This window comes from Cololabis saira, chromosome 23 (genome assembly GCF_033807715.1).
Source record: "Cololabis saira isolate AMF1-May2022 chromosome 23, fColSai1.1, whole genome shotgun sequence".
In the NCBI taxonomy this organism is placed as follows: Eukaryota; Metazoa; Chordata; class Actinopteri; order Beloniformes; family Belonidae; genus Cololabis; species Cololabis saira.
The window spans coordinates 17,423,344-17,435,408 of NC_084609.1; the positions used below are offsets into that span (position 1 = coordinate 17,423,344).

The 12,065-nt window shown below is 38.2% G+C and overlaps 2 protein-coding genes across 2 annotated transcripts; both read left to right on the top strand.

The window, feature by feature from the left end:
- The first annotated feature begins 1,877 nt into the window (after positions 1-1,877).
- Positions 1,878-6,929, top strand: LOC133423864 (YEATS domain-containing protein 4-like). Its single transcript, XM_061714185.1, has 7 exons — positions 1,878-2,100; positions 2,632-2,751; positions 2,839-2,905; positions 4,663-4,757; positions 4,956-5,045; positions 5,443-5,530; positions 5,710-6,929. Exons 1-7 carry the CDS (start codon positions 2,050-2,052, stop codon positions 5,877-5,879), a joined length of 681 nt encoding a protein of 226 aa, XP_061570169.1. The 5' UTR covers positions 1,878-2,049; the 3' UTR covers positions 5,880-6,929.
- Positions 6,930-7,404: 475 nt separating this feature from the next.
- On the top strand, positions 7,405-11,435 carry LOC133423880 (YEATS domain-containing protein 4). The gene is made up of 7 exons (XM_061714209.1): positions 7,405-7,611; positions 7,780-7,899; positions 8,212-8,278; positions 9,285-9,379; positions 9,570-9,659; positions 9,857-9,944; positions 10,123-11,435. Exons 1-7 carry the CDS (start codon positions 7,561-7,563, stop codon positions 10,290-10,292), a joined length of 681 nt encoding a protein of 226 aa, XP_061570193.1. The 5' UTR covers positions 7,405-7,560; the 3' UTR covers positions 10,293-11,435.
- Positions 11,436-12,065: the final 630 nt, after the last annotated feature.

The window sequence follows — 12,065 nt, forward strand, 5'->3', positions numbered from 1 at the left end:
TGCCCGTCATGTGGCACAAAGGTGTAGACAATTGGAGCATTTTTCTATTTAAAGTAAACTAACTATTTCAATGCTTGCATTCATCAGTCTTATGGCTTTTAAAATGACCAATGGCCTGAATATGGGTTATATGGCCATTTAAAAGTATTTTAGCCTTTTGAAAGTCAGGAAAAGCATAACATGGGACCTCAAACTGAAATGTACTTGTGGCAAATTGTCCAAAATGTTGATTCCATGAGCAGTGTTCCTGAAATCCTTTTATTCAAAATTCTAACAACTTTTTGCCAGTTACCTATTTCTGATGCTTTGCGCTTGAAACTTTTATTTTTTTGGGACTATAACCTTATATTTAAAGTTCTATCCACAAAAACAAAAGATTAGCTTGTAATTTGTTGCAAATGCTGAAATGTACCACAACTGTCGTCAAATACCATACGGTGCAATCCTTCTACCCATCATGTGAATGTCGCTTATTTGTCAACTTTTCCACGTTCGAGGAAATGAGTCTGGAAAATGTCGACAACTTTCATGTGGTTATAGTTTACGACGATATTAGAATTTAAGAATATCATCCACTTGTGTGCTTGAATACATATGCCTGGTTTTATTCAAGTTTCCAATATCGCTGAATAAAATTGGAACTTTTAAATGTTGAGATGCAGTGTTGGAAAAGTGTTTCAGCAAATGTCCACTTGGAGGGTGGTGGTCTTGATGAACATGGTTAGACTGTAGCTGCGTCCCATTCAAAATGCTTTTCAAAGACCGTTTTGTATTTATGAATGTTAAAACATTTTTTACCATTAACTGTACCTGTTAAAGATTAATGTAACGACTTGTAAAATGTATTTCACCTGAGTAAAGAGCAGATAGGTGGAGTATTTTAAACAAAATGTGCTAGAAAAATGTTGGTCCTTTCTGTCATGCAGTATATAGAAACTTTGGTCACTCACTAAACAAATGATCTCAGCCATGGGTAGATGTGCAGGGTGTTGGTCAAGATAGGATGTTTCTCTCCACTAGTCTTTCCACAGCTCTGCAGGTAAGTGTTCTCAGGTCTACAAACCGCAAAGGAGAGGAGAAGTCTGGATGGATGGCTGCTGCTTCAAGCAACACACTTGAACCTACAGAAACCCCTTTTTCTTTTTAGCTTTAAGTAACTTATGCATTGTTCTATATTGGGATCGTTAACAGATTTTTAGCTTAGTTTTCATCCTCCTGAAGTCTAAAACTTGAAATACACCTGTATGATCTAAAACAGAAATTTAGTAAAGACAGGTGGGATATGAGATGTGAAAACCTGGGGTGGGGGGGATTATGGAAGTCTTGTTTTTACCATCAGGTTTGGTGAAGAGTAGTCTTAAGTAAATGGTACAAATAAATATTTTACCTTTATTTTAATGTTCTGCTAACAAGTGCCTTTCAGGTAAATTGTCCAGGATATTGTGATCGATTTAAAAAATAAAACTTCTCAATTAAGTTTGCCCTTTTGTTTCATTTGTGCATAACTCACCAAAGTGGCATAACCGGTTTTGAGCTTCAATATAGATTAAGTTTGTAAAGGGGAAAGGTCAAGCTTTGCCAAACATTTGCAACTCATAAGTTAATGAGACTGGGTATTTACTTGCCTCATTACCCATTCTTATATGGACACATCACTGTAAATGGAGTTGAACATTAATGTACAGTTCTTCTTCCCCAAGTACGTGCGGGTTATTCACGTGTGGTGAGGAAGTCAATAGCTATATCAAGATATAACATCACAAAGGTGGGTCAGGAAAATTCGATCGACTCGAATTATTGAAATATTGAGAATTTCAGACTCGGAAAGTTTCTGTCCCGGAACGTTTGTGCTCGCATCGCATTTTCCTACCGGCCATGTTACGGTTCTGCGGAATCTACTTCCGGTTTGCTAACATGGAGCGGTTTATTGTGTAAACTCACATTTGTTTTGCTTGAATGGCAGGTCTAACTGAGCTGGAAACATGCTGGGCCAATAATTGACTTGTAGTGTGTGCTACAGGTCGGATGTAACCGGGTCGGCAGTGTATTATGTTCAAAAAGATGACAGAATTTGGTCCAGATTCCGGGGGGCGCGTTAAGGTACTGTAACATCCGACCCAAGTATCTCATTATTTATAAACATGTGGCGTTTTTAAATCCCAATCTGGAGACGTATAGCTTCATAATAGTGCGAGGTTCACGTGTAGTACTGTTTTTCATTAGTATTTACATGAATTCAGCACATTAAAGGGCATATGTGTACAAATATATATAAATATTCAACTATGTGTATGTATGCATGTATAAGTATATGTGTGAGTATAATTACAGTATATAATAGTAATAATAATAATAACAATACTGTTATTTAGCAGTGTGAGTACAGTGTGTGAATAATTATAAATACAGGTTAAATGATCAGTGAAGGGGGGTAGGACTAAATAAGTTTACACTTCTTCCTACTACTTTTTTGGCACATGTAAATCAAGATAGCAAGTTTTAAAGGATGAAATTCCTTGTTTTGTTTTGTTGTTTTCTTAAACTTCTCATGAAGTGTTTCTTTTTTTTTTTTTTTTTACATGTACAAAAATAAAATAAATCAAATCAAAAAGGCTCCTTATGTCTCTGCAGGGAGTGACTGTAGTGAAGCCGATTGTGTTCGGGAATGTTGCTCGGTACTTTGGGAAGAAGAGGGAGGAGGATGGACACACGCACCAGTGGTCTGTGTATGTGAAGCCTTACAGGAACGAGGTGAGGAAGATCTGACACATCCTCATGTTGTGAAGCCTTTGCAGGAAATGTAAAGTATGTTTCTGTTTTATAAAACTGTTCTCCCAGGATATGTCTGCCTATGTGAAGAAGATCCAGTTCAAGCTACACGAGAGCTATGGCAATCCTTTGAGAGGCGAGTTGTTCTCAGTCTGGAGGATGTTGCACAAAAATAGTGCCTGTGATTTTCTTTCTGCCATGCAAAATGTGTTACATGACAAATGAAACATACAGTGCCTTGCGAAAGTATTTGCCCCCCTTGAACTTTGTGACCTTTTGCCACATTTCAGGCTTCAAACATAAAGATATAAAACTGTAATTTTTTGTGAAGAATCAACAACAAGTGGGACACAATCATGAAGTGGAACGAAATTTATTGGATATTTCAAACTTTTTTAACAAATAAAAAACTGAAAAATTGGGCGTGCAAAATTATTCAGCCCCCTTAAGTTAATACTTTGTAGCGCCACCTTTTGCTGTGATTACAGCTGTAAGTCGGTTGGGGTTTGTCTCTATCAGTTTTGCACATCGAGAGACTGAAATTTTTGCCCATTCCTCCTTGCAAAACAGCTCGAGCTCAGTGAGGTTGGATGGAGAGCGTTTGTGAACAGCAGTTTTCAGTTCTTTCCACAAATTCTCCATTGGATTCAGGTCTGGACTTTGACTTGGCCATTCTTACACCTGGATATGTTTTTTGTGAACCATTCCATTGTAGATTTTGCTTTATGTTTTGGATCATTGTCTTGTTGGAAGACAAATCTCCGTCCCAGTCTCAGGTCTTTTGCAGACTCCACCAGGTTTTCTTCCAGAATGGTCCTGTATTGGGCTCCATCCATCTTCCCATCAATTTTAACCATCTTCCCTGTCCCTGCTGAAGAAAAGCAGGCCCGAACCATGATGCTGCCACCACCATGTTTGACAGTGGGGATGGTGTGTTGAGGGTGATGAGCTGTGTTGCTTTTACGCCAAACATAATGTCTTGCATTGTTGCCAAAAAGTCCGATTTTGGTCTGATCTGACCAGAGCAGCTTCTTCCACATGTTTGTGTCTCCCCGGTGGCATGTGGCAAACTTTAAACAACACTTTATATAGATATCTTTAAGAAATGGCTTTCTTCTTGCCACTCTTCCATAAAGGCCAGAATTGTGCAGTATACGACTGATTGTTGTCGTATGGACAGAGTCTCCCACCTCAGCTGTAGAGCTCTGCAGTTCATCCAGAGTGATCATGGGCCTCTTGGCTGCATCTCTGATCAGTCTTCTCCTTGTATGAGCTGAAAGTGTAGAGGGACAGCCAGGTCTTGGTAGATTTGCAGTGGTCTGATACTCCTTCCATTTCAATATTATCACTTGAACAGTGCTCCTTGGGATGTTTAAAGCTTGGAAAATATTTTTGTATCCAAATCCAGCTTTAAACTTCTCCACAACAGTATCTGGGACCTGCCTGGTGTGTTCCTTGTTCTTCATGAAGCTCTCTGCGCTTTAAACGGACCTCTGAGACGATCACAGTGCAGGTGCATTTATACGGAGACGTGATTACACACAGGTGGATTCCATTTATCATCACTAGTCATTTAGGTCAACACTGGATCATTCAGAGATCCTCACTGAACTTCTGGACAGAGTTTAATGCACTGAAAGTAAAGGGGATGAATAATTTCGCACGTCCACTTTTTCAGTGTTTTATTTGTTAAAAAAGTTTGAAATATCCAATACACTTCATTCCACTTCATGATTGTATCCCACTTGTTGTTGATTCTTCACAAAAAATTGCAGTTTTATATCTTTATGTTGGAAGCCTGAAATGTGGCAAAAGGTCACAAAGTTCAAGGGGGCCAAATACTTTCGCAAGGCACTGTAAATACTCATCTGCATGTTTCCCTCTTTCTTTCAGTGGTCACTAAGCCTCCATATGAGATCACAGAGACAGGTTGGGGGGAGTTTGAGATCACCGTCAAGATATTTTTCATCGATCCCAATGAAAGAACTGTAAGATCTGCCACAAGCAGGCAACACTGAAATAATGGTCTTACATTCATACTGAAAACTATATATTATACTGTGTGTTGACATTAATTGTAGACGTATTGACCATGTGGTGTGCTGTAACGGAAATAAGATCCTTACTTGGTAGTATGGTATGGTTATATGCTTGTTCTGATTTGTACTTGTGTTTGTCTGTTTAAGGTGACTCTGTTCCACCTGTTGAAGCTGTTCCAGTCAGATTCCAGTGCTATGCCCAAGAAGACTGTTGTGTCTGAATTCTATGATGAAATGGTACACATCCTTTCACCCTCTTGCATGTGACCCCAGTTAATACTGCATTGAAAAAGTAAATGATCTGTTTTTGTTAAACTTGCTGTACTCATGGAAATAACAAAGATCTGTATCTATCAGGCCGCTTGGTGGCGCAGTGGGTTAAGCAAGCGGCTCATATACTGAGGCTACAGTCCTCCTGCAGTGGTCTTTGGTTCGAATCCCGGCCTGCGCACCTTTGCTGCGTGTCATCCCCATTCTCTTTCTCTACCCCCTTCCTGTCTGCAACTTGAATAAAGGGCCACTAGAGCCTAAACAAAAAAAGATCTGTATCTATCACCATCTGTATTTTGACTAAATTTGCCTGTTTGGTTAACAGCTACAAACCTGGCTGCTTTGTTTTGTATGTAATTTTCAGATCTTTCAAGATCCCACAGCCATGATGCAGCAGCTGCTGACCACATCAAGACAGCTCACCCTGGGAGCCTATAAGCACGAAACAGAGTGTATGTAGTCCGAGTGAAATTCAGTTGTGTATATGTATGCTGTTGTTGTTTAATTGTAGTTTTGGCTGTTTCACTATAGTGTTCCACATAAAGTTTTTCACAAGGCAAAACAAACTATGCAACATTGCGAAAAGGAGCAATCACATGATCTTTTTGCCTTATCCTTGATTATGTGGCAGTTGGTGAGCTGGAGCAGAGGACAAAGGAGAAACTGGAAGCAGCAAAGAAGAGAACAAGTGAAGAAATCACAGAGCTGAAAGACAAACTAAAAGCCAGCAGAGAAAACATCAACCACCTTAAGGCAGAAATCCGGAAACTGGAAGAGGATGGAGATCACAAAGAGCACTGAGACACACACAGAGGTGTGACTCTCTCGCGAGACTCAGCTTGTATTGTGTTCCTCCGTTCTCATCTCTGAGTTCAAGATTATGTTTTGTGGCTTGTTTTGTGATTTGCTACTTTTTGGTTAAAATAACTCTTTCATATAGACAGGTTTTACTTGTCGCTGAAACCTCTAAAACTTGATGTTCTGATTTTATTTGGTTGTTTTTTGTTTTTAATATGTTTTCTGATTTTATTTTATTTTATTTGGATGTTGTTTGGTTTTAATATGTTTTCTAATGTCTTTCTTGTTTTTTGATAGTTGGTATTCCACCAAAACATTGCTGGATCAGTAGAATTAAGGGAAACATAAAAAGCACTGTTTTCACAGTCTTTCACCACCACACACCAATTAAGCCAGAATTTGATGGAAAGCCTTTTGTTTTAGGTGCACTGCATATAACATTTTTATATGTACATAAGGTTTATCCATATCTGTATGGAGAGACTTCAGGTTGCAACATCATCAACTACCTAGTTTTCATATTGAATTAATGTCATTGTGCTTTTCTTTTTTTCTCGCCGGCTCTTTTTCTTAATACTCATGACACTTTTAATATAAAGTAAATGTATTAATTAGTGCCCATCTCTGTGTCTTATATTGAAAACATTCTGCTTTGATGAGCTTGTTCATAAAATGAACCCACATGTTTGTAGACTCGCATTGACTGAGGTTAATATGGACTTGAATTGATTTTAATTTTTAGTTTCATTAAGTTAGGCAACTGATCATTTAATATTCCCTAAAAAGAAAAGGTGATATTTGATGTTCTGCTCAGGTACATCGGATCACATGGAGAAAATAAGTAATTTTCTTTTGTGAATAAATGGTGATTAAGTTTTCAGTTTAGTGATGTTAGAGATAAAAACCTTTCACTTAATATTGGTATGATCATTTACAAAAATTTTGGTACAAATAAATATCTAGGTTTATTTTATTGTTCTGCTAACACGTGCCTTCAGGTAAATTCTCCAAGATATTGTGATCGATTTTAAAAGAATAAAACTTCTCAATTAAGTTTGCATTTATTTTGTTTCATTTGTGCATAACTCACCCAAGTGGCATAACAGGTTTTGAGGTTCAATATAAATGGAAGTTTGTAAACGGGGAAAAGGTCGGACTGTGCCAAGTATTATTTGCAGTTGAGTGGGTTACTGGCGGGTGGTACAGCAAAAATGAGTGATGACTATTTCATATACCGTAAATTAATGAGACTGGGTATTTACTTGCGTCATTACTCATTCTGATATGGACACATCACTATAACTGGAGTTGAACATAGTTAAAGTGTACAGTTCTTCCCCAAGTAGGTGGGGGTAATTCGGGTGTGGTGAGGAAGTCAATAGATATCAAGATATAACATCACAAAGGTGGGTCAGGAAAATTCGATTGACTCGAATTATTCAAGAGAATTTCAGACTCGGAAAGTTTCTGTCCCGGAACGTTGTGCTCGCATGGCATTTTCCTACCGGCCAGGTTACGGTGCTGCGGAATCTACTTCCGGTTTGCTAACATGGAGCGGTTTATTGTGTAAACTCACATTTGTTTTGCTTCAATGGCAGGTCTAACTGAGCTGGAAACATGCTGGGCCAATAATTGACTTGTAGTGTGTGCTACAGGTCGGATGTAACCGGGTCGGCACTGTATTATGTTCAAAAAGATGACAGAATTTGGTCCAGATTCCGGGGGGCGCGTTAAGGTACTGTAACATCCGTCCCGAGTATCTCATTATTTATAAACACACTGAGGCGTTTTTAAATCCCAGTCTGTAGACTCATAGCTTCATAATAGTGCGAGGTTCACGTATAGTACTGTTTTTCATTAGTATTTACATGAATTCATTAATTAAAGGTCCTTGTCTCTGCAGGGAGTGACTGTAGTGAAGCCGATTGTGTTTGGGAATGTTGCTCGGTACTTTGGGAAGAAGAGGGAGGAGGATGGACACACGCACCAGTGGTCTGTGTATGTGAAGCCTTACAGGAACGAGGTGAGGAAGATCTGACACATCCTCATGTTGTGAAGCCTTTGCAGGAAATGTACACTTTACACTGACACTTTATATTTTATTTATACCACTACAGTCACTTTATAGTACATTTTTTTGACATTCTTTTATTTATATATTGTTTGTACATACCAGACATGCCCCATTTATCTGTTTATTTTATTATATTATTCTATTTGGTACTTTCAACGTCTTGCTGCTCAATTGTCTTGCAATTGCCCCTCGGGATAAATAAAGTTTTTCTGAATCTGAATCTGTAAAGTATGTTTCTGTTTTATAAAACTGTTCTCCCAGGATATGTCTGCCTATGTGAAGAAGATCCAGTTCAAGCTACACGAGAGCTATGGCAATCCTTTGAGAGGTGAGTCGTTCTCAGTCTGGAGGATGTTGCACAAAAATAGTGCCTATGTGTTATACACTTAAAGGAGCTGTATGTAAGAGCAATAATAAAACGAATCATAAAATGACCCCGATATGTCAACAGACATTTTAAAATCATGTTCATTTCAAATACTTTTGTCACTGACAACAGCACTCAAGCCAGGATATTCCAGTTTAAAAAGAGGAGTTGCAGCCCTCAACTGATGTTTATGTTGTCATTTTTTGTTTTGGCCTGAAGCTCCACCCTCCACCTATCTCCCAATCACGAAGTCAGTATTGTTTCGGCATCCGGGTTGCCAGCTCGGCTCTAATTATCGCAGCAGCCGCTACGAACGTGTTGGATGAAAAACCTGGCAACCTCTGGTCAGGGGGAGGAGGGGGAGGGTACACGCCACTCAACAATATTTTGAAAATGACTGCAGTACCAGTTTTGGCCATTTCTTACAGACGGCTCCTTTAACATTCGTATCATCAAACTTTCTGGAGACAAAAAGATAGACAGCACGGTTAAATGACTTTCATCAAGGAGAGCAGTCAAGACGTCTAAATCTCAAACCTACTCTAAATTCGTCTCTCTGCTTCCTTGGCTTTTATTCACTCTGGGTGTACCCTAGATTACATGGCTGACTGCGCCCCTAAAGGGAGGGGGAAAGGGAGTGGTCGCAGTCAGTGGACAGGTATAGATTTGTTCTTGTTCTCATTTGTTTAGTAACAAGAAGTTTCCTCTTCTCTGCAGATTTCTGCTTTATGCTGATAATTAGGAAACTTCTTGTGGAGTACTTTTTAATCACTTAACACAGCATTGTTTTATCAGTGCGTCACAGGCGTAAGCAAATTATCATACGTTCTGTTAATAGCGAGCATGATAACTTACTACTTATTTACAATAGTTCCAACACTATGATTTTTTTTTTCTGCCATGCAAAATGTGTTACATGACAAATGAAACATAAATACTCATCTGCATGTTTCCCTCTTTCTTTCAGTGGTCACTAAGCCTCCATATGAGATCACAGAGACAGGCTGGGGGGAGTTTGAGATCATCGTTAAGATATTTTTCATCGATCCCAATGAAAGAGCTGTAAGATCTGCCACAAGCAGGCAACACTGAAATAATGGTCTTACATTCATACTGAAAACTATATATTATACTGTGTGTTGACATTAATTGTAAACATATTGACCGTGTGGTGTGCTGTAAGAAAAAAAAGATCTTTATTTGGTAGTATGGTATATGCTTGTACTGATTTGTACGTGTTTGTCTGTCTAAGGTGACTCTGTACCACCTGTTGAAGCTGTTCCAGTCAGATTCCAGTGCTATGCCCAAGAAGACTGTTGTGTCTGAATTCTATGATGAAATGGTACACATCCTTTCACCCTCTTGCATGTGACCCCAGTCAATACTGCATTGAAAAAGTACATGATCTGTTTTGTTAAACTTGCTGTACTCATGGAAATAACAAAGATCTGTATCCATCACCATCTGTATTTTGACTAAATTTGCCTGTTTGGTTAACAGCTACAAACCTGGCTGCTTTGTTTTGTATGTAATTTTCAGATCTTTCAAGATCCCACAGCCATGATGCAGCAGCTGCTGACCACATCAAGACAGCTCACCCTGGGAGCCTATAAGCACGAAACAGAGTGTATGTAGTCCGAGTGAAATTCAGTTGTGTATATGTAAGCTGTTGTTGTTTAATTTTAGTTTTGGCTGTTTCACTATAGTGTTCCACATAAAGTTTTTCACAAGGAAAAACAAACTTTGCAACATTGCAAAAAGCAACAATCACATAATTTTTTGCCTTATCCTATATTATGCGGCAGTTGGTGAGCTGGAGCAGAGGACAAAGGAGAAACTGGAAGCAGCAAAGAAGAGAACAAGTCACGAAATCACAGAGCTGAAAGACAAACTAAAAGCCAGCAGAGAAAACATCAACCACCTTAAGGCAGAAATCCGGAAACTGGAAGAGGATGGAGATCACAAAGAGCACTGAGACACACACAGAGGTGTGACTCTCTCGCGAGACTCAGCTTGTATTGTGTTCCTCCGTTCTCATCTCTGAGTTCAAGATTATGCTTTGTAGCTTGTTTTGTGACTTGTTACTTCTTTTCTGGTTAAATTAACTCTTTCATATACCGTAGGCAGGTTTTACTTGTCACTGAAACCTCCAAAACTTGTTGTTGTTCTGATATTTTTTGTTCTAGTTTCCATTATGAATTAATGTCATTGTGCCTGTTTTTTTTTCTTGGTGTCTCTTTTTTATATCTCATATGGCACTTTTTATATAAAGTAAATGTGTTAATTTGGTGCCCATCTCTGGGTCTTATATTGAAACATTCTGCTTTGATAAGCTTGTTCGTGAAATGAACCAACTTGTTTGTCCACTTGTAAATACTGAGGTTAATAGGGACTTGACTTGAGTTTTTAAGTTTCATTAAGTTAGGTAACTGATCTATTATTAAGATTCCTTGCAAAGGAAAGGTGACGTTTCCTGTTCTGCTCAGTGCTCATCTGATCACATGGAGAAAAAAATAATTTTCTTCTGTTTAGTGACGTTTAGAGACAAACCTTTCACTTAATATTGGTATGATCATTTACAAACTTTTAAGCAGAAACACCTCTTTTAAAGATAATTACAAGTGTTATTCACTATGATAAGGTTTTCTTTATTATGGTTATTATTGTATTAAAATAAGAGCCCTACCATGGCTGAAACAGAAACAGTGTTAATATGGACAAACCCAAGCAGTGAACACAATGCTTTTCGATTTGACCTGCTCTCACATGATGTAATGGATCTGATGTAGGCCGTTCACTATAATGGTGAGCTGTTTTTAATGTAGGTGGCGATGAAAAACTAAAGCCAATCACAACCCCAATTCATAGAAGTTTATCTTTCACGTTATACGTGCCGATATGATCCTGTTTGTATCTGATCCTCTAGTTTTGTCTGTGATATTCTTGTTCTATGTCATCTTAGTTACATACTCTGGTAACTTTATGTTTATTCAAGAGTCCTATAAATGATAAGCTCAGTTGGAAAGTTGTCAGCTAGCTTCAAGTGCATTCTGCATCTGTCTGACCCTCTGGAAAGATTATTTTGATTTTTCAATTAAAATACAAATATGGCACATTTTGGCGTTGTACTCTTCCTCATTTCAGATTGTTACTGCGCGGACTGGAGTCATTGTGGACAGATGGATTAGCACAAGCTTCTCCATAAACTGGACAACATTAAAAAGAACAAACCAACAACAAAAAACATTGATTTTACTAAAGATTGTGTTCAGTCACAGTATTCTTCAGCTCCTCTTCAGCAGGGCAGTCAATGTCAAACACTAACTTTGCTAATAGCTCTCTAAAATGACTTTGTATTAGTCATTTATTTCCATAAATCATACATACTTTAACAATTGAATGCCTCTGCCATCGATAAAGTATTCGCAAAATCAGATTAATGTATTGCAGGGCTTTTCTTCTCTCAAAGAAAGTGGGAACGTTTAAATCATAAGCAACTTTTGCTGGATTTGTTTGAACCAGCTTTTTTTCATGAAAAATATAAATCTATTTATAATCTTGCAAGGCAAGTTTATTTGTATAGCACAATTCAACACAAGGTAATTCAAATCGCATCAACATTAAAAGCAGCAAGACACAATTAAACAATATTAATCTTGGAACTGGTCTATTTTTTTAATGATTTAGCCAAAAGCAAAAGTTGTCTCATTTCCGATGGTACGTGAACGCACCACACAGGAAACCGGAC

Excerpts from the sequence above, each read along its gene's own strand:
- LOC133423864 (XM_061714185.1), top strand. The coding sequence starts at position 2,050 with ATGTTCAAAAAGATGACAGAATTTGGTCCAGATTCCGGGGGGCGCGTT. Across the intron at positions 2,752-2,838 it reads TGAAGCCTTACAGGAACGAG|GATATGTCTGCCTATGTGAA; the intron begins GTGAGGAAGATC and ends CTGTTCTCCCAG. Across the intron at positions 5,046-5,442 it reads CTGAATTCTATGATGAAATG|ATCTTTCAAGATCCCACAGC; the intron begins GTACACATCCTT and ends TGTAATTTTCAG.
- LOC133423880 (XM_061714209.1), top strand. The coding sequence starts at position 7,561 with ATGTTCAAAAAGATGACAGAATTTGGTCCAGATTCCGGGGGGCGCGTT. Across the intron at positions 8,279-9,284 it reads CTATGGCAATCCTTTGAGAG|TGGTCACTAAGCCTCCATAT; the intron begins GTGAGTCGTTCT and ends TCTTTCTTTCAG. Across the intron at positions 9,945-10,122 it reads CTATAAGCACGAAACAGAGT|TTGGTGAGCTGGAGCAGAGG; the intron begins GTATGTAGTCCG and ends ATTATGCGGCAG.